Here is a 21,900-nt window from a genome sequence, read left to right as displayed (position 1 = left end):
ACCATTCATCCAGTTCTCAATCCACCTCACTGCTCATCTAATCCACACTTTCTAAGCTTACCTATGAGGATGTTACAGGAGACAGTGTCAAAAGCCTTGCTGAAGTTAAGGTAGACAACATCCATTGCTCTCCCCTTACCTACCCAGCCAGTCATGCCATCATAGAAGGCTGTCAGATTGGTCAAGCATGATGAAATTCTTAGCTGGTATTTTTAAGAGCCTACATTCTATTTCTTCCAGGCTGGTCAACTCAGTTGTCAACCCTGGATTCTCTTGGTTTGCACATTAGTGACTGTATTCCTTTTGGACAGATCCATCGCTTCGGTTATTTAAGGTTTTGTATATGGCTTCTACTACTCTAAAGTTATGTAGACACTTTGTAAGTGCCCTATAAACAGAAAGAAAATGCATACACTGCAGAAATTATTACAAATACATAGCAACAAAATACAGAAAGGCTCACACACAGGCAAACTAGCAAACACTTAAAAAAAAATAATCATTCAGCTATCTACTTAACAAGATGATTCTGCTTCTCCTTTTCCAACACCTAACTATGAAATGATTTCAGCATGTCTTTCCAATATTAAAGATGCCCTCATCCTAAGCTGCTTATTTTTGCATCCTCAGAGACAACCTTAAACAGAGAAAGGAAGGAACAGACATTCAAAAAAGGGAGTATATTGGAAGAAAGGCTAAATTAAAGCTTAGTTGGAAATTGTGTTTACGTATCTGTCTAGGTGAATACCAAAACAAACCTATTTACCTTTCACATACTTTCATAAGAGCTCTTTTCTTATTCTATCTAATTACAAAATATGTATGTTTAAGGAGTGACTTTTCTCCCCCACGGCTCTGCAGTGAAGTCATTATGCTCACATTGTGACTTAGTAATCCTTCTCCTTGGAAAAGGATCATTATAATAACAATAATATGATTACACTACAGGGTCAAAGAGACTGATTTGTGAGAGGCAATGCTATCCTCCATGGGAGCTGATGGATCTTAGATGATAGAGAACTCCACAACCAGAATACCTCTGCCCTACTTAGGGAGCAGCAGCATGTATTGTCTGCATTTGGAAGTGGAAAGAGCAATGACCAACATGTATGCTGAAACTAACTTCTCTTGATCTTTTCTTACACATAGCCTCTGGAGGCTGTTCAGCTACTCCATTCAGAAATGCTGCCACTATCAGGTTCATTTTATCAAGATTTGCACAGAAATTAGAGACTACAGCAATTGTATTTTTTACTTCATATTAAGTTTTGCACAGTTATTTACTGGAGCTTATCCTTGTGACCATTGAGATGAATGCTCACATATCCTTCGACAGCAGTTTCCTTTCTTAGAAATATCAATACCTTGAAGAGCTTCTGTATGAAAAGTTCCTCCATACAAAAAAACCAAAGGGGTCCTGAACAAAAGCAATCCTGGGAATGCAATTTTAAGCTGAAAGCCAATTCACATGAACTAGGCAGTATGACTTTATGAGTGGAAATTCTAGAAAACAGCCTCTATATAAAGAAGCAAGCTTTTCCAGGGCCTACTCCATTCTGATCTGACTGCTAAAGGGAATAGTTACCCCAAAGCCAGTACTAGTAGGTACAACATGGAATTTTATCATCTTGTTTCACTGCTTTGTTTCTGACTTCAAGCACTTTTCTTTTTATTACAAAACAGGATGGCATAAAAACTGACTTTAAATTTACACCTAGGACAATAATCTGGAGGCCATTTCTTTACAAATCCCTTACGATTCAACATATCTTCAGTAATGAAGAACACAGAGGATTAATGGAAGCTGGATGACTTTCTGTCCAAAAGTGTGGGGCTTTTTGTTGGTTTTTTGGGGGTTTTTTTGGTTTTTTAAACATTCACCCACATTCAAAATGCCTTCCTTAAGATGTACCTATTTTATTTTATCTGATTCTTTAGCTACAGTGATTTCACGTTATCTTTTTATGGAAGGATTTGTGTTCGCTCAGCCACAGGCCAATACCTTTCCCCAATAAGCCTTCTAAAGCCAGCTGTACTGCACGGTTTCAAACAGACTAAATTTAGCCAGTTCTGTTCATCAGAGGAATGCTGTGTGTCAGCTACATCAAAGCCCAAGGGCAGCCTGATAAACACTGAATACAGGTCACGTAGCTCTGTAGCTAACAAACTCTAAGAGAGCTTGTACTCGGGGGCATTCAAAGCAGTTTTGTCATCAACAATCTAGTATCCCTTGAGCCCCCATGTCGTTTCAGTTGCCAGGCAACGCTGGTGTTAATGTCTTAGAGGAGAAAAACTTACCAGGCATCTGGCCGTTCATCTGGTTCTGCATGTGTGGTGCAGGAGGGCCCCCACCTACCATACCATCTGAAGACATGTTGTGCGAGCGCGGAGGTGGGGGAGGGCCACTCTGACTCATCCCTCCCGGACCCATAGGCATATTCTGTGTGGGTGGCTGAAAGGAGACAGTTTAGTCAAACACGAGAAGCAGTTAGTCTGACAAATATATTATATGTACATATGGTACAGCAGTTGCCTATATTGTTAAGCTGGCTATGAAAGCAAGCACTGAAATGCAGTCTGTGCTCTTTCTGACAGGTTTAACTCCTCCTAGTATTAATTTTGGCAAAATGTTTAATATTTCAATCAATTTTACATGAAGTATTACACGCAGACAACACCACAGCACCTTCAAGCACCACTTTAAAATTTTTAAAAAATACAAATCAATGTCTCATTAAAAAAATTACATCTGAACAGTTTAAGATGGCTGGAGTCGCTCCCTCCCCCCCCGCCCAAAGCTCTCCTTCAAAGCAACATTTGGTGAACAAAAAAAAAAAAAAAAAACCACAACACACTTCCATTACAATTCTCTCGCATCAACAATTTGCTGCAGTGAACAGACCTTGCACGAGGACAAAACAGGTACAACAAGAGACGAAACCCTCTGAACGCTCATAGACTAGCCCAAATTTGCACCTGGGTGTGGTAAAACGTTTGCGATCCTTTCCCCTCTCCCCCCCGAAGCGCTGAAGGCCTAGTTCATAATTTTGTGCCAAATACCCCCTACAGACTGGAAGCACATTAGTGCTGGCCTCCAAAGGTCCAGAGACAGCTGCCTAGAAAGGATGTTTTTGGCAAATTTCCTAATGAAATTGTGAGGAAAATAACGGAATAACCTTGAGAGTTCAAAGAGGGAGAGCAAGAAAAACAGTAAATGCAAGTGGGAATTTACTATTAGGTTCTACTCACGGCAATGTAAGGAGAGACAGAAACTGCTAGTAGCCAGCTTCGTTTTCCTATTAAAAATGCCTGTGGGACTGTACAATCCTCCTGACATACCTTAGCCAAATGCTTTCAGGGGAATAAAAATCATCTCTGCAAGAGATTCTGCCAAGAATGCCTGGGTCTCTGGCTTTTGAGGATGTAACTATTCACACAAAACCCTTCCCGTGAGACAACTGTGTGTGTATTTTTCAACATTCTCTTCATAGCAACAACCAAGGGGGTGATCCCAAAATTCCCACCTAGCGCAGTCCCCCTTATACCTATACCTACTCATCAGGAGGTTCATAAAGACAAGATGTAATACAGTCAAAAAGACTCACTCTTTCCAAATGAGTGGAAGGTAGAAACCCCTTTCTGGCCTTGGAAGAGGCAACATCAGGGTAACGCAGACACACGTGTGTTCACTTGCCAGGGAGAGGGGGAACAGTACTAATTTACTTCCTTGACATGTCTTTAAATAGCTCAAGCATGTATTATTTTCCTTGCAATATTTAAAAAAAAATCCTCAAGAAATTAGCAAAAAGCTTTTTTTCAGCAGGAGAAAGGAGATGAAGGAAAATGCAAGCAAGTAGATGACTTCTCTCACTAAATTCCCTTCATTCCTCTGCGATGAAAAGAACAATCTTTTATAAGCAAGTTTACTCCTCATCCTATAGCAGAAGTATCAGAAGGTGGAAATGTAAGACAGAGGCAGCTCTTCTCTCTGAATAGCATGAGTTCTGCTTGATCTTCCTCCATTAGTAAGCAACCAAAGCAAGGCTGCTTCAGCTAAGTCCTCCTTTCCTTCACCTTCAAAAGCTCACTATCATCATGCTTTTGCATCTAACAGAAGTTATCTAAAACTGATATACAGAGGAACAAACAAAAAAAACAAACAAACGAGTCTATTTTTTAATTTTTATATAGGAAGTATTATTTGGAATACCAGCAAAACCACCACCCTTGGTACTTCCACACAAGCAGCTAGTGCTCAGAGCTTAAGAAGAGCTCCACATCAGCAAAGAAAGAAAAGCTAAAAACCATCCAAGCTGAAGTGTTTTCAGAATTCAAATGAACTTCCTGGATTCCACACATAAATCATTAGTAAATCCAGTGTTCACACAACATGCTGATAATGAAAATTACTATAAAGTACTAAAAAATATGAGATCATACCTAGGTTTTAGCTATCCTGCAGGTGTTATTGCACAAACACAGGCATGCCCTTATGCATGGCAAGATGCACAAAAATCCCCCAGAAGTTATTTGAGACAAAACTATATATTACAACTCTGAAATTTATTCTGAAAGTTTTCAAAACAACTATTGTTTAACCATAAGACAAACACTGCAGTGATTAAAAAAGCAGCATTGAAAGTGCAAACATTCAAGGACAGGAAAAAGTATTAAGGATTTTTAAAGTCCCACTAGATATAAAAACCTGCAGGAGACTTCACAAACTACAGGGAATTGAGAGAACTGAGGAAGTAATTAAAAAACAAACAAAAAGGTACTACCAAAAAATAATTTAGCAAGAGGAGCTTCTGGATATGGAAACAGCCCAAAGACCTGTGTGAACCCATTTCAGATTCTTGAAAAGAATGCACAAAAAAGGTCCAAGCTACTAAGAAATTCAATCTTTCATTAAAATAAACTACCCCATAAGATGACTAGAAGGTAGGCAAACACTGTACCTCTTTTTTAATTTAAAGAAAAAAAAAAAAAGAATTCTAGAACCAATTCTAGGAATCAAATCTGTGAGCCTCGTTCCTCAAGCTACAAGTAAATTGATGAAAATAATTAGAGTATTATAAAACTCCAAGGACAATAAAAACAAAGATGAGTTAGTAAAGTATCAATATAAAGAAGTTGTATCTTTCTAATCTACTATAAATTTTCAAATACGTAAGCTAAACCACTTAGCTGCGTATTTAACAAAAACTTCCAAATACAAGTTTTTTGACAAAGCCATTTTGAAAAATACGTTGTCCAGGGATACACACTTTCACTGATCAGAAACTGCCCAAAGGGAAGAAATAAGCAATAACCTTACATGAAGTTCAAGAAATAAAGGAACATGAAAATATTTCTAAGTAAATGTCAACATTTGACAATGTTGTGACATTAGTTACTGAAAGGTGTAGAAGAAAGAATATGCAGAATGGTGCCCAGTGAAGTTCAACATGGATAAATATACAGCAATTACACTGAATTTTGAACCACTCTCTCTTCAGAAAGAGGAAACTCCTATTGCAACTAATCCAGAAAAAAAAAAAAAAAAAAAAATTGACCACTACCCAAACAGTTTGATGGGAAAAAAATAATCCCTAAAAGCTATTCAAAATACCTGTGTTCACTATCTGATTATCTGCAGTACCTTAAAGATCAAAAGTGAGGTATAATATGCAAGGAAAAAAAAACCTGCCACAGTATTTGTGATCATGATATATGTTCAATTTGAGGAAAGCAATCACAAAGAGATACCGTAAAAGTAGAAGGATTTTGAAGACAAGTGACCAGTGATTAAAGGCTCTGAATGTCTTTCACTTAAAAGAAGTCAAAAAGGACAGGGTTTTAATTATTTTTAACATCGAAAGGAAATTAACATAAGAGGATATAACAGAAATGCAATTTAATGTATGATACATACAAAAAAGTAGATTATCCAATTTATGCTTTAACAACAGAGAAAACCCAGGAGAACGGTCAATAAATTGAGGAATAACATTAACCATACAAGACACCACATAAATCACATAAACCTGAGGAATTTATCAACACAAGACACTAGAAGAAAGTTTAAATAAGATTCAGAGATAATTATACATATGTGCAGTTGAAACAGTTATACTACACAGGGTATTTTTAAAGTGTGTTATAAGCCTTCATGTCAGGGTCATAAACCAATCACTACCTGAGACTAATTAAAAAGAAATGTCTTCTGCAGATATAATTATTCCCAGTGAAATTTCTCCAGAGTATTTTTCTACTGGCCATAGCCAGAAGAAAACAAGAAAAGATTGTTTTAAAATGGCAATTTCCCTATTTATCAGAGTTAATCCAGGCTTTTACAGGCGATAAACTTCTTTTAAATTATCTTTTTTAAAAAGCCAAACAAACCACACACCACAAACCCCCCACAAAACCTGGGTCATTTAACCATTTTGTTCTTTGCAGAAGTTAAGGAAATTTACTATCCCAAGTAATATGCATTATGCATGATAAAGACCTTTTAAAATACAAAATGACCACACAGTGTTCAAAAGCCAAATACTAAGAAAAAGAAAACTCCCCACACTCTGTGAGAGCGAAGTTACCCGACATGAACCCGACCCATTCAGTCTAGATATGAAGGGAGAAGTGACATCCAAATGTAGCTAGGTTAACAAAACTAAAGGCTACTTCCCTTTTTCTGCTGGACGAGTGATGGAATGGAAGTTAAAATCACAGTTGATTTTATTCCAGTTATGAAGTAGGAAATGTTAAATATTTTACTATCAGTAAAAAAGTAAATTAAAGAATTAGAGGATGTTAGACATAGCTTCACTTGCTAAACGCTAATTTTTGGCTCATTTCCCCAAAACACACAGATTACAATTTATAGCTGCTATGAGCATTTAAAATGAAAATGAACATGAAAAAAAATTATAAGCTATTTTGTCCAACTTTGGAAATCTGAACTGGAAAGACTGAAAGTGACCTGCAGTTGTAACCAAAAAAAGACACTGGGGAAAAAAAACGTTAGATTTTAACTGATAACTCTCAGTAAACAAAATCCTACTAAACCCAAAAATTATTTGAAAGCATACACTTAAAACAATAGCCAAACTGCCCTTTTTTTTTTTTAAGAGGATTTACTTTTAAATAATAAATTAGATCAAATGCAAGACAGCAAACAATAAAAGCTGCCATGATGGAACTGTGCACCTGAAATTTTCAGCTGTCATCTCTTTTCTGCCCCATCAGATTTTTCTTACCATCAAGAGCAGATTGAAAGATTTGTTTATGGAACTTTTGTTGTTATAAAAACTGGGGTGGAATACCAACTCAGTCATCAATAAAATGTAAAAGACAGGAAATACTGCTAAGCACGCTAAAACACAGTACTGCTAGTCAATATAAATGTCAACAGATCTTTGAAGTACACTATCAAAAATACAATTTTCTTGAAATTCTCTCAGAATAACAATTAAAAGCTACATGGAACACAAACACAAAAGCCTTCTGATCTAAGGGAAGCTGTAACTCAGGATGTAATCAATCATCTTTGTTTTCGGTTCTCAAATACCATTTTGTGCAAAGCAAAATACCCCATCCCAGGAGGTACCCTGCCCTGCTAATATCGCAGCACCTGTCCCAGTCTCCAACAGCAGCACTCCATTGATAGGTGGTGATGGCACCTGCAGAGTACTTACTGAGGTGTCAGGCTGTGAAATAAGATCATAAAGGAATACGGTTTTGAGATCTGAAAGAGGCGAGATTTATTTAATTGGGTTACAACCCTTCTACAAGGTGCAGGGTATTCTGGTACTGAGAATATCTTAAATGAAAAAAATAAAGAACCTATATAATTTCTCAGCAAGTGTAGTATTTGCGGGTAGGTAGGATTTCTACTTGAAAAGCATTTACAATCATGTCTAAGTAGTAAAGTTAATTACAAATGGAATTTGCACTCTCACTGTCGGAATACCAGTTGTGACACTAGCAGTAATGAATTCTGAATTCACAATTACAACCAGTTTCTAAATCTTGATTTATATCAGTATCTTCAAAAATCAGAGAAAATCTTAGTATTTGAACAAAATGTTAAAATAGTGCATAATGTAATACTTAAACAGGATATTAGAATCTTTAGTTGTTTCAAATCGCCTATCTCACTATATAAAAATATTTCACTGTACAAATATTCTTTAGCATGATTTTAACAACCAGAAAATTTAACCCTAAAATACTTAATGTCCACATAGCAATAGCTCTTCTTAAAAATAATCGCTCAAAATTCTTTACTTGATGTAACTAGAAATCATTTAAATCAAAAGTTAAACAATCTGGTATGAATTCAGACAGTTTTAAGTGACTAGGAATAAGTTAACTGTGGACATTAACTTGGGGAACACTGAGCTATAGAAACTAGACAACTTCATAGGTACTCTATAATTCCCCCATAAAATGCAGTTCATATCTGTCCTCAAAAGCAGGAGCTTTCTGCTCCACAGCTGTTTACCTCCTGCTTCTTCAGCTTTTAAGATGGTTTAATGTCTGGTCCAATATTTACATTTTGTTTGCATTTGGTAGCCTAAGAGAAATCCACCTCTATTCCACCTAGAACACCTTATGTAAACTCAATTAAAGCAGCAAGAATCCTGCAGAACCCTCAGAGCATTTCACTGGGGAAAGAGCAAAACCATACAGGCTAAAAGACTTGGCATCTATGTTACCAGACTTGCCTGGTACAGCTCTCAGCAAACTGCCTAGGGTTGAAATAAGTATTTATTCTGTAGATACTGCACTACAGAAAGGCAAATCCCACCTTCAGGTATGAAAGAATTACACTCTAGAACATACACCTATTCAAACTGGCTGCTATTTTTACTGATTTCTAAATCAGCCACAGAAGTTAGTAGGCAACATAAGTAGGTTTTTTGTGTACAGTGCACTAGCTCCCCATGTGGACACACCTGATTAGCAACACATGCAGAGTAGCTTACAGAAGTTAGAGTGATCCTCTTAAAGTGAAGTACATTAGTGGTCTATGAATTTGCTCCTAACATGCTAACAACTAAAATTCCCTTATTCTTTTTTTTTTTTTTTTTTTTTTGGGTAAATAGAATTGCTGGCTTAAGAAGCTCCTTCCAGCTGCTCTCTGGTTCCCAATACTAGCCCCTTTCAGTTGTGCCAACGCAGCCATTTACACAGCCCTGCAGTTAATCTGAACTAATCCAGAATGAAAATATTCCCCTTTCCACCTAATTAATCTAGACTGATTCTCCAGACTGGTTCATCATACAACAACTTTAAAACATCACACAGCAGAAACACAGCTGACCAGAGTACGGCTCTGGTTATGCCAGCATAACCATTACTGTCGAATGGAAATCGAAACATCAGCCAGACTTCTTTCCAACATTTAAAAGCCTCTCTGGAGCAAAATGAACAACCTGCAAAAGCAATTTTTATTGTAAGGCCATGGCATACATGGATAAACAGAGGATCCACAATCTGAAAATTCTTTTAGAAATGCAGCATACCCAATTCTCTTTTCCTAAAGTAGGATGACACTATTAAAAAACACTATCAACACAAGGACTGCTGGTGTTACAGAGATTCAACAAATAGGCTAGGGGAAAAACAACCCACAAAACTTAAATCTTAGCAAATGTTTTGCCTTTAAGTCTTCTAAAAAGCTTTTACTACTGATAATTTTCCAAGATTTCCTTCCCATAATGAGTAGTTTTTCAGTTTCCTGGTATAAGCAAGGAATGTGTTCTTTCATGCTCCACCAAAAAAAAGTCTGAGTAGCTATTTGTAAAACTAATTCTCTTTTGGTTAATACCCGATAACCACATTTTTACATAAAACGAACCCATAGGCAGAGTGTTCACTGAGAGGTCACAAGTCAAACAGCATCCACAGCCTCAAAGAAAGAAAACAGAGATAGATGATCACATGCTGGCCTTGGAGCAAAGACAATTAAGTGATACAGACACACTAGACCTCTCTAAGTACTTATACAGCTAGATCATAATGCACTGCATTTATGACTGGTTATTGCAGTCATACCTTAGAACTAGGCTACTGACAGCAATAAAAAATTAAATCTCATCTCTAACAGACCTGTAATACTGTACAACTTCAGGAAAACTCTTATTTACCATTTTGTTCTAAGTGCTGAGTCTCTGAGATCACTCAAACACAGCAGTAACACTGAATTCTTAGAGTAATTCGGTACTACAACATGAACCTAAGTATCCTACATTTCCCATTCTTCAGTGACAAAGCCTAACTGTGAGCTGAAGACTATTAGCAAAAGAGGGTCACCCCACCTGCTCATGAAACACAGCAAATATTTTTTGCTATGCAAAATCAATATAGCAAACAAAAAGGTATAGTATGAAGCATTGGAGGAGGGAATAATTTAAGAAATTTTGTTCTTCAGGAAGGATACATACACAAATAGGTTAGCTTTTATCAATTATGGATTTGCACTAGCTTGATAGTTTCTAATAACAACACAGGAATGTGAAGCCAAACTTCGTTTACCCTTTCCAACCACAGTGGAAACCTACTTGTCTCTCTTTCAATGAGGAGAGAAAGCAGGAAAGCTGCTCTTTTGGTTAAGTTACTCTAACATGAAATTCCACAAACAGAAGCATTCAAACTTCTTGTTTTGCAGAACACAATCACTGTTACTGACATGGTCTAGAAATCCTCCTTTGACTGTACTTGCATAATATGGTGGGTATGAATGCAATATCTTTCCTCCCTTTCTCAAAAAATCTGTTATCTAGTATTTCTCTTTTAAAAAGTCTTTAAAATTATGGGGTTTGAAAACTGTTTAACAAACATTTAATCAGAGCAATTATTCTTCAAAATCCAAGCTCCACTTTCTGACTAATAGCTCACTTGCCTCTTGTCAGGAAACATTCAACCTTTATTTTACTCTGTTCTCTATTTCTTCAGTTTACAAGTAGTTGAATTTGAATTTGGCATGGACTTGTGTTCTGAAAGGCTAATACAGAATAATACACAAAGCAGTATGGTGTATCTGCTTTAAAACTAATTTAATCAACATACTACCATTCAATATACACTGAATTAATCCAGAGGTTTAAAGATCAATGCCAGGTGTGATTGGCAAGAAAGAAGCTACCACTAACAGGTATTCTGCTATACTACCACAGATATAAGACTTTCTCAAGCATTTGTTACACAACTGGACAAGAATTTTATTAATTTAAGATTCCTCTCATCTTCAGTAAGAGGAGTTTTATTTGCAAGTTTTATTTAAGCTATTAAAACTAAGCCATAATGTTTTTTTCTGGATGCCATCTTGCTTTTTTTTTTTTTGCCCTTTTTTTTTTCTTCCCAAAAAAGCAGTATCAAGGTAATTCAATTAACATAAATATTTTAGACAAGTTTTATGTTCAGAATAAAGGCTACTAAAAAAAAAGCAGAGTGCACTGTTCAGTTCCTAAGACTCTGAATTGTTTCTACAAACTAATCACAAGTACATTAAAATATTAAACATCACTCCTTTGAAAAGTACTAAAGGGTATTTAAGATCTTACGAGACTTTCCACAGATTGAGTAAAACCATTCTTACATTGAAGACTCCTATTTAGCCAACTGAACTCTGCAGCTAAAAAAAAAAAACAACACAAAAAACCAAAGCCAAAACACAAATAAACAATTTGCCAATAAGGAACCTGAAGAAAAGTTTTAGTCAGGCAATAGTAATGATGTTTAATGGTTCTACCTCTTGAAGTAGTTTCTCTCCAAGTAACCAGCATTTCAGTGTGTACTGATGTTGGATGTTTATAAAAAGCAATTTTATATAGAAGTGTTTTATAACTAAAACGGCATGGACTCCATCCTAATCTGCATGACAAGTTCGGGAACAGCATAAATTAAAGGATTTCACAAGTCCTACAAAAAGCATTATTTTGAGAAGAAAAAAAACACTTAAGTTTGTTAATAAACTTTCCAATATTATGAAATTAAGAAAAATAATTTAATGAGATGTGCACATTTTGCTACAACTCGGACACAGTGAGTTTTCTTAGCAGTCACTTCACATACAGAATTTAGCTTGCTACTGGAAGAAACTGGCACTTTAGTATAAAAGAAAACTGGTACATCATAGAAGTGAGTAATAGTCATGACCATTTGTTTTCAACACATTCTTGAAATATACACCAAAATCAAGTGCTCTGCATGCTCACAGAAGGCAAGTTGTATTATGTAATAAAAACTCTGGAATAATCACTTTTTCTGCATTTAAAAAAAGAAGACCAAAAAAGTTCCCAATCAAATAATTCCTGCAGACCTCAATATTTGCCTGTTATAAAATTAATGCCAAAACGAAAAGGCTCAAGTGCAGGACAAAAATTCTCCTTTATTTTTCTCAATACAGTGATGGTCATGGGTTGTTTTCTTATAAACATTTGGCAAAATGAAGACATACCAGGGCGGGGGGAAGTGCCCAAGTTAAAAATTCTCTTTTCATTCAATAGTTTGCAATAACTTTTTAATGTCACCAAGACACGCTCTCTCAAGAAAACAAAAAATGAAATACAGGGAGGGTAAGAGACCCATTCTGCAGTTTGAGATTTAATGTGTTTAGAAACACACATAATACTTCATTACTATTTTTGGGAGTTCTCTTGGAAGCTCCAGTAACCAATTTTAATTGCATCTTTACACTCTACAGTTCAAGGAGACTAATACTTTTCTGTTGCCTCCCTCAAAAGTAGCACCAGTGGAAATCAAAAGAATGCAAGAGTGTTTTGTTCCTCGCCACACAAGCCGTTTTTGGGAAGCTAGGCGGCTATCCCATATGGTGGTGATAAACAGACTTTCCACTGCTGTCCAAGAAAGAGATTATCCACCATACCTTGGAAAGAGGCAGAAAAAAGCTGCATCAACTTTATGCGCAGACTTAGCAACAACTCTCATCCAGCTGGGAAGACAAAACAGCCCTGTCCATAGTAATGCTGCTGTCCACGTGGCTGAGAAAAGACTGACTGACTCAAGATTAACCCGGCACTTCTTTCATCTTCTGAAGTGAAGAAAAGCCTCTTACCCCAGAAGTCATAATTTTAGTCTAGTTACCACACATACAAAGACAACAGGAGCTTTGTTATGGCACTGGAGTTTCAAAGTCTTTATAGTTCCCTTCACCCACACCCTGCAAAGCCTGCTTCACCTGTTTCACCTTTTCCTCACTTCCCCTTTACAGAAGCACTTGTCTGCACAACACAGTTGGTCCACTATACTTTTGTTTAATGTAAGATTTACCTTGTTCTCTACAGGCAACACTACACTTTCAGAAAGTACGTACAGTCATTTGATTAGAATAGTGCATTCTACAAGATGTGGACAGGGGCACAGAAGCTGACTTTTTTTTAATATTAAGAAATACTGGGTTGGCACAACCCCAAGCACAACTACAGGCTGGGTGAGGAATGGATTGAAGCAGCCCCGAGGAGAAGGACTTGGGGGTACTGATTGACGAGAAGCTCAACATGAGCCGGCAGTGTGCGCTTGCAGCCCAGAAAGCCAACTGTATCCTGGGCTGCATCAAGAGGCGTGACCAGCAGGTCGAGGGAGGTGATTCTGCCCCTCTACTCTGCTCTTGTGAGACCCCACCTGGAGTACTGCGTCCAGCTCTGGGGGCCCCAGTACAGGAGAGACATGGAGCTGTTGGAGCGAGATGAAGCTGATCGGAGGGATGGAACACCTCTCCTATGAGGACAGGCTGAGAGAGTTGGGGTTGTTCAGCCTGGAGAAGGGGCGGCTCCGGGGAGATCTAATTGCAGCTTTCCAGTACCTGAAGGGGCCTACAGGAAAGCTGGAGAGGGACTGCTTATCAGGGAGTGTAGTGACAGGACAAGGGGTAATGGGTTTAAGCTGAAGGAGGGTCGATTTAGTTTAGATGTCATAAAGAAATTCTTTACTGTTAGAGTGGTGAGGCACTGGAACAGGTTGCCCAGAGAGGTTGTGGATGCCCCTCCCTGGAAGTGTTCAAGGCCAGGTTGGATGGGGCTTTGGGCAACCTGGTCTAGTGGAGGGTGTCCCTGCCCGCGGCAGGGGGGTTGGAACTAGATGATCTTTGAGGTCCCTCCCAAACCAAACCATTCTATGATTCTATGAAATCCAACATTTATGTCCAATACAAAACACAGGAAGGAGGCAGTAACTATCTTGAGTCATCCTGACAGAAAATGTGAGGGAGAACATATTACAAGCATTTTTCCCAGTAATATGAAGCATTAAGTCTAAGGACCACTGTCAGAGGATACAATCAAGTTATGATCAGGTCCAAGTCATTTTAACTTACATTAAAAACCTCAATGAACCCGATCATTTAGCTCTTTTGTTCAGTGGGAATGCCATCTTAACAGCAGTATTTTCTTTCCAACTTCATTTTATCACACAAAACATTTTATAAAAACTACTAGTTGAGTTCTGAAATTTCTTTAGTATATTTATCTGATTAAAAAAAGATAAAATTTAAACAAAAAAGGAAGTATAGTAAACTAGGAGAAACAGCCTTCCAGATATGAATAGAACAGATACAATCCAACTTCACAAGCTATTCAGTCTCAAGCCCTCCCAAGTTATGTGGAAAACTACTGCAATGGTAATATCATAAAGTTGATGTATTTTACTATTAAAAATAGATGTTTACACACATAGTATCTTGCTCCATATTTAACTGTTGCCACCCACAACCCTTGAACTTAGTAAGACTGTTCAACAGCTGACACAGAAGCATGGTGAACAGAAACATAATACTTCCAAGTCAACTTGAGCCCCACCAGTTCTTAAATGAAAAGCCAATAAAGGAAGAGAATCTGAAGCAGTTTATCTTGCATTTAAAAAAGCAGAGCTCACATTTCCAAATTCTTCTGGCTAAAATTTGATGAGATGATAGAAAGAATTTAAAGAATATTTTTCTAAAAATACCAAGAAAAAAACATTTTATCCAATTATGTTACCACATTTCAGGCAAATCTTCAAAGATTTGACTTGGTAGGTCAGAGCGTCTACACTTAAGTAAGACCAAACACTTGTATTTTAGCTTAAAAGAAAAACTAAGCAGCTACCTTTCTATTCCCCCTGCTCAGTTGTCCAAAAGGAACTCCTCCCCACCCCCAAACAAAACCCACTATGCTATTTTCTCACTACTGTGGAATATTCCTTATATTCCAGATCACAAATGCACTTCAGCCCTGATCTGCACAAGTCTTTGCCAGCCCTATCTTCATTTTCTTTTAAAAAGAGAATGTCACCACATTCAACTGGAAGAACACAGGGCTGTTCACCAGGGACTAGGATAAGGTCAAATTCATCTCCAGTTGTCATCAGAACCAGGATATGAATTAAGTCTCCAAAAACATATTAGTTGAGTAATACACACAGCCCTCTTAAATGTTTCTTTCCCTCCCCCTCAGCTACAAGCATGGATTTATAAAAAGAGAAGCCTCTACAGGCACAACAGGTTGGACATAATGAAGCATTGTTTCTATAGTCCTCTAGGTACCAACTTGAAAGGATGCTTTGCTAGTAGCAATGATTGGAGAACACTTCTCCAGAGACCAAAGAAAAAGTAATTCAATTTCAGTTGGTGAAAACTAGTATCTAGGAATGGCTGTTTTATAGACATTCTTTTTAGCTTCATATTACAGAAATGAATCAAGACTATATTAATTCAAGAAAAGTCTTATTACCCAAAACCAAAAAACTTCCTTGTGTTACTCACAATGAACTCCCCAAGCTTTCCGATTAACACAAAAAGCAAACAGATAGTGTTTGTTGTATGTTTTCTTACTGCTCCATAAACAATGGAAAGAGGGGAAAATTGGAGGTATCTTATAAAATAAAGAGTTCAAGAATACAGATTGGGAAAACTCCAGGTTAAAAAAATATAGTAACTATTTATTATTCAAGAAATCCTTCATTTGTAAAGCAATGCAGTGTTTCAAATTAAACCTGTGCAATCTTATTTCTTGCATATTATAGTTATCCACCTTAAAAAAAAAAGGTTGCTTTCTGATATACAAGAAAGATAAAGAATTTAAGAGACTCACACAGAGTACAGAAAAACAGAGATTTACCCAACCTCATTCCACTGAGGCAAAAGAATGGATGATATTACAGTGGGGGGGGGGAAACCACAAACCCCACTCCCCCACCTTTCCCTAGCGTAAGGGGAAAACCAGAGTACTGTTGTAGGAGCTGACTAAAAGCCACACCACTAGAGTTCTTAGTTGAGAAAAAAACCCCTAAGACTATCAGGCAGGCCAGATATTCTGAACTAAATATGCAGTGCACAGGTTATCAGTCTTCAATTAAGCAAGTTGAATTTTGAGCAAGACCTAAGCAGTGAGATTACTAGACTCCCGATATAGCATGAAGCAACACTGCATTTTGTATTCACTGTAGAGTAAATCAGAGGCTAAATGTTTGGACACTGTCTCAAACACTTCTGTTTGGGTTGGTTTTTTTTTCCTCCAGAAACACAAATGAAATCTATTCCCTACTTTTCCACAATTTTGTACTTACTGCTGGAAGTAGAGACTGCATGTTCTGGTTGGAGTCAGCTATAGTGGCTAGGTAAACCAAGTTCGTATGCAGCATCTGCTGGTATCTATCAAAATAAACAAAAGCAAAACAGACCTGAAGTCATTAATGCAGTAACATGAGAATTTACTTTAATTCTACACGTGTAAAGAAAGTTACCCATGTAAAAACAGATTCAAGAGACTTCTAAGAGTACCATTACTAGGAATCATAAGCCTTTTCTCTCAACTATTACCCAATCTTTCCCAATGTCTCCATCAAATCTGTGCCTGCATCTTCTCTACAACTTCTGTCTTGCTATGAAAACCTAAAGCTGGGTGACACTCGTCTCACTTATTTCACTTCCTGCCCCAAACTAAGTCACCAGGAGACACATGTGCATGACTGTGGTCACTTCCATCACAAACACTAAGGAAAGAGAGCACATTTTATTATGTCCCCAGATGCAAGATATCACAGATTTATGGGAATCACGACCAAGAGCAGTACAACCATTTCATCAGGACCCTGAGCTTCGGAAATTTGCTATGGAATAATTTTTCTGCTACAGAATCATATTCCAAGGTCTCAACAACCAGCCCACAGTCACAAGAATAACCTTGAAAGCAGGAACAGATTATGAATACATAACTACAGGCTTGCATATAGCTTGATACAGTAACCGTGCTACAATAAAAGCATTCCCTTAAAGCAAAAATACCTACCATTTATGACCCCCGCTCCTGCCCCCCCCAGATTACCAGTTCTCAAGAGCCATACTGTGATGCCCCATCTGTCACATAACTGAGCATTTGCCTGATGACAAGGGTACCATGATCACCCTATGCCAGAAAAGAGTAATGGGAAAATATATCCTCAATAATTCACCCCTTCCACAGTTCTCTCAGACCACTCTCCAGAGACCCCACTAGACAGCAAGTCCACATGGGATATTCTGGCAAGCTGAACTTTTAAGACAAGCTTGTTCTTGGGCAAGCAGTAAACAGGTAGTTTTTAAACATGTCATCAGGAAGAAAGGTCCATTCCTATGTGACTTTGAAAGGTTTGAGAAGAAAACTACTTTCCCGAAGTATAATTATGATGCAGAGGAAATAGATCTTGGTTATACAGTCCTCATTTTTACGAGTGTCATCATCATGGTATCAACTCATAGTAGTCAAGTTGCAACATTTCAGTGACAGAAGTGATAGTCATATAGCAAATACAAAAATCAATTTTAAGTGTAGTATCTGCAGCAATACTTTCGTATTCTTCACAGCACAGTTCTCGTACAAGGTGAGCTAAGCAAATCAAGAATAGCCATCTAGATGGAAAATCACCCAGTACACAGTAGATTTGTATTAATGTCTTACTGAGAGCATTCAGATGTCTTTCCTTTGTTCTGATAGTCCATTATACACTGAATAAGATGGTTATTCTCATCCAACATCTGAAACGATAAAAAAGAAGCTTGGAGTAAGTTTCATGTTCTTTATGGAAAAAAAAAAAGATAAATTTGAGTCTTGCTTCTCTTCTCAGAGTTTTTAAAAACAAACAAAGTAGTATTCCAGAAGGTTCTACGTAAATCAATTATTTACAGAATACTCTCTTGCTTCCATCTTCCCCCCCATATTTAGTTTTACAGCTTTCAGTTTAAGGGTTTCAAGTCACTTTTATAGCTACATTTGTGAAGCTTCCCATTCAAATACCTATACTTGTTGTACACCAAGTTCTTATGAAGTTTTCAAAGTTTCGTATTTCTTCATTGTGATCTCTACAAAGAGATTTACTTAAAAATTTATGCCCCAAATTTCCTTTCTCCTTCTGAAGCCTGGCACTGTTCAAAAATTTAATAATAAAAGGCATTGAAATTGTTATTGATAGAAACTGAGCATACCAGACAGGTTTGTTTCAAGGAAATGCATTGGAAAGCTAGGTCGTATTTACATTAAAAATCTCTAAACCATACTTTATAAGTTTTCTGTATAACAGGCACAATAGATCTATTATACTTCAGAAGTGTCCAGAAATATGAATGTATGTCAATTACTTTTCTGGGAAAAAAGAAAAAAAAGTAGTCCTAAAGTTATGGGAAATTACAGATCTCATGGCTTTTTACAAAAAGCTCACAAATTCAAGGTGTTCCAAGCTACATAAACAGAAAAAAAAAAAAAATAAAGCCTGGTTTCCTAGAGCTCTACATCCCCACACTCGTATTTTTTTAACCACCCTCCTACACTCTGATCAGACAAGAGTCAGCAGAACCACGGCTAATCTGAGCTACCAGCCAAGTTACCCAAGTCAACTCAACTAAATGGAAAATTTACTGCCAAATGGAAAATTTTGCATTGATTCATCCCTTTGCTTCCTCTCAGTGGAAGGCTAGTTTAGAGCTCTTTACTGTACCCAGCTGCTGAGTTTCACAGAACTAACCGGATCTTAACCATCTCCAAGCCTCTTGCCTTCTTCCAAACACAGTTGAGACTAGCCAAAAGGTTCATGCTTCTACAAGGAAAGCACAAACACTGTCATTTCATCACCTTTACCTCCCTAGAAATCCAACCTAAACAAATTCTATAGAGAGGAGAAAAAAAAAAGTACCGACTTTTTTTTCTTCTGACTAATCCATTTCTAATATAAAAAAAGGTATGAAGTCAGAAACCTCATGCAGTCCACTCAGGACTTCTATCCATGTAAGAATGAGCCAATCAGCCAAGTCCTCCTGAAATCAAACCAATAATTCACCAGAACTGACTAGAACAATCCCTGAGCAATTATTTTGCCTGAAACTGCTGGATCTGGAAACACTGTCATTAGGCACTAAACACAGACAGAACTGCAGTATTTTGAGTTATTGTCTGAGCCTCAGAAACTAAGCAGAACTGTAGTTGCACACTCTGAAGATCACAAACACAGTGCTATACAGACACATTTCACATGTACCAACATCAAGTTTTGTAAGAAACACAGTGGCCATTTTCATCAGAAAAAAAAAAAATACGGAAAAAGGAGCTAATTGACTTTGATACCAAAGTCAAAGAGAGCACTTGCAAAGGAAGCCTTGAATCAAGGCTTTCCTCAGAATGCCTCCCACCTTCCAGAGGAAGGCAGCAGACACTTAAAGCTTAGCAGACAGGTAGGCCTTCAGACTCCCAGTTAGTTGCATTCTTCACTGTCACCATGTAAGATGGACCTCTTTGGGGGTTAAAAAAAAAGAAATGCTAAGGCCAAAAGGAACGCAAACAAGAAGGAATACAACTGTATCCTAGACAGGGCTGCAGCCACTGTTTTATACAAGTTTGATTGAGCAGTTGCTGATACAAAATTGAAATAGTTCTTTGAAAGAGTTATAAACACCTACCATCAAAAGAGAATTTAGTTTCCAGCTGGATGAAGATACCTCTAAGGCTTCTGACAACTTATGTATATTAGAAAGATCCTTCAGCTTTAACTATACTAGAGTTTTGCCAGCACACCACCATCAAATTAATGGTTTGACTACAGCACAAGAAAAAATTAATTGCCTGCATTCTCTATATGCACCCCAGTGACTTGAAGTCTCTACTGACTACCTTTAGGCAGCTTTCCACCCAGTGGGTATGTATTTTTCACTGACGCTTCTCAAGCACTGACTTCTGCTACACTACCTTGGAGGTGTCCATTATAAGTCTGGGGTCTTCTTTGAGGTCCCAATCCCTGCAACACCTACCTTGTTGACACTCTCATTCTTCACTAAATCATAGGGTATCTATATCTACCCAAAAGGCTCCTACACAAGGAGCCTGTAGTACTCCGAAATCAGCTTGATTCATGGTTATTTACACCAATAACAGTGCGAGCCTTAAGTTTCAAAATACCACCAAGTTACCACTGAACTTGAACACGCTCCTTTGGTTCTGCTGATACAAAGCATCGTGGATTATCACAAATCCTGGTTACGCTTCTCGGATTGCTTTAGCGAGTTAACTTGCTCCCTCCCACAAAAGCTTAAATGGAGTCGTCCGGAGTCGCTGTCATTGGCTCCGACCATAATGTTCTTCCTTAATAACACTCAAAGTTTGGGGGGCAAGGGGGAGCCTTACAACCCGGAGGATCAAGTTTGGGAGCGGCAGTCACCGCTTACCCCGCGGAGGCAGAGCGCAGAGTTAGGCAGGCTTTAGTAACAACCCGGCTGAACTCCGACCTACGGGCAGCCCTCACAGGAAGGAGTTACTCGACTCCTCCGTTTCCCCACCGCGCCAGGCCGAGTCCTTACGGATCAGCTCACGCCCACGGCCCTGGGGGAGCCCCGGGAGCGCTCGAGGCAGCCGGGGACCCCCAAGGCCATCAGCCGCACTCGCTCCGGCCGCTCCCCCACCCCCGCGCGGCCTCCGCGCCCCGCCCCGCCACAGCCCGCCCGCTCGGCGCCCGGGACCCTCGAACAAGCGCCGAAGAGCGAGAGACAGCGCCTTGCCACCACCCCCGCCGAGCCGTACCCCAAGCACGGCAAGCGCGGCCCGGCCGCGGCCCCCCCCCCGCTCCCAGCCGGGGCCTTGGCGCTCCGAGGCGCCGCCACCCCGTTCCCTGCTCGGCCCAGGCGGCAGGAAGCAGCTGCAGCCCCCGGGGCCGGGGCCGGGCCCGGCCCCTTCTCGCCCTTACCTTCTGGATGGCGGCCGGCGTGATCTCACCCTTCCCCCGCTGCCTCGGGGCCGCGAACGCCACCGACATGTCGGGCCGCTACCAGGAGGGTCCGCCCCGCCGCCCGCCCGCTCACGCGCCCCGCGGACCCAGCAGCGGCGGGAGGCGGCAGAGATCAGGGAAGAACGCGGGGGGCGGGGCGGCTGCCCAGCGGGACGGCCCATCCCCGTCCCGCCGGGGAAGGGTTAAGAAGGATCGGCTGCTCCTCCCCGCTTCCCGCTGCGAGAGGGAGCCCTGATGAGGCCGGGGCCGCCGGGCATCGCTCGGCCAAAACAATGGGACCGAGAGTCGGCGCTGCGCCGTTTGAACGTAACCTCTCCTTGTCACGCGACCTTCTTGGCTACCCCTTTTCCTCCGCGGTGGTTGGTACGTTCCTGCCCAACGCGCCTCAGCGCCGGACAGGCAGCGAAGTGGTACGGCCGGCGGGGGGGATGGGAGCGCTGTGGCGCGCACGTTACAAGGGACGCGCTCCGGCTGTGCCGAGCGGCGCGCTCTCCTCCCCCCTCTATCCGCCGCGACAGTTGGTTGCACCCGGGCAGCCTGCTCTGGCGGCCGCGCCGCGCCGGGCGGGGGGAGCCACCTCAGGGAAGCGCCGAGAGGCGGCGGCAGCGGTGGCCGGTGCTGTTCTCCCGTAGCCAGGTCGCGGCGGTTTCGGCCTGCGAGGGGAGCTGGCCG

At 39.7% G+C, this 21,900-nt stretch overlaps 1 protein-coding gene across 3 annotated transcripts in view; it reads right to left on the bottom strand.

Moving 5' to 3' along the window:
• SS18 (SS18 subunit of BAF chromatin remodeling complex) overlaps positions 1-21,536 on the bottom strand; it is a 46,444-nt gene extending 24,908 nt beyond the window's left edge. For all 3 annotated transcript variants that reach the window (XM_075744210.1, XM_075744211.1, XM_075744212.1), the window contains exons 1-4: positions 21,187-21,536; positions 17,922-17,998; positions 16,552-16,636; positions 2,299-2,452 (exon numbers count right to left, since the gene is read on the bottom strand). In XM_075744210.1, the coding sequence (XP_075600325.1) occupies positions 2,299-2,452; positions 16,552-16,636; positions 17,922-17,998; positions 21,187-21,255 (385 nt within the window). In that variant the 5' untranslated portion in view covers positions 21,256-21,536. The remainder of the gene's footprint in view (positions 1-2,298; positions 2,453-16,551; positions 16,637-17,921; positions 17,999-21,186) is intronic.
• Between the last annotated feature and the right edge of the window lie 364 nt (positions 21,537-21,900).

This window comes from Balearica regulorum, chromosome 2, assembly GCF_011004875.1.
Source record: "Balearica regulorum gibbericeps isolate bBalReg1 chromosome 2, bBalReg1.pri, whole genome shotgun sequence".
Taxonomy (NCBI): Eukaryota; Metazoa; Chordata; class Aves; order Gruiformes; family Gruidae; genus Balearica; species Balearica regulorum.
Note: the sequence above shows the minus strand (reverse complement) of the source record. Positions and strands in the feature narration are given on the sequence as shown.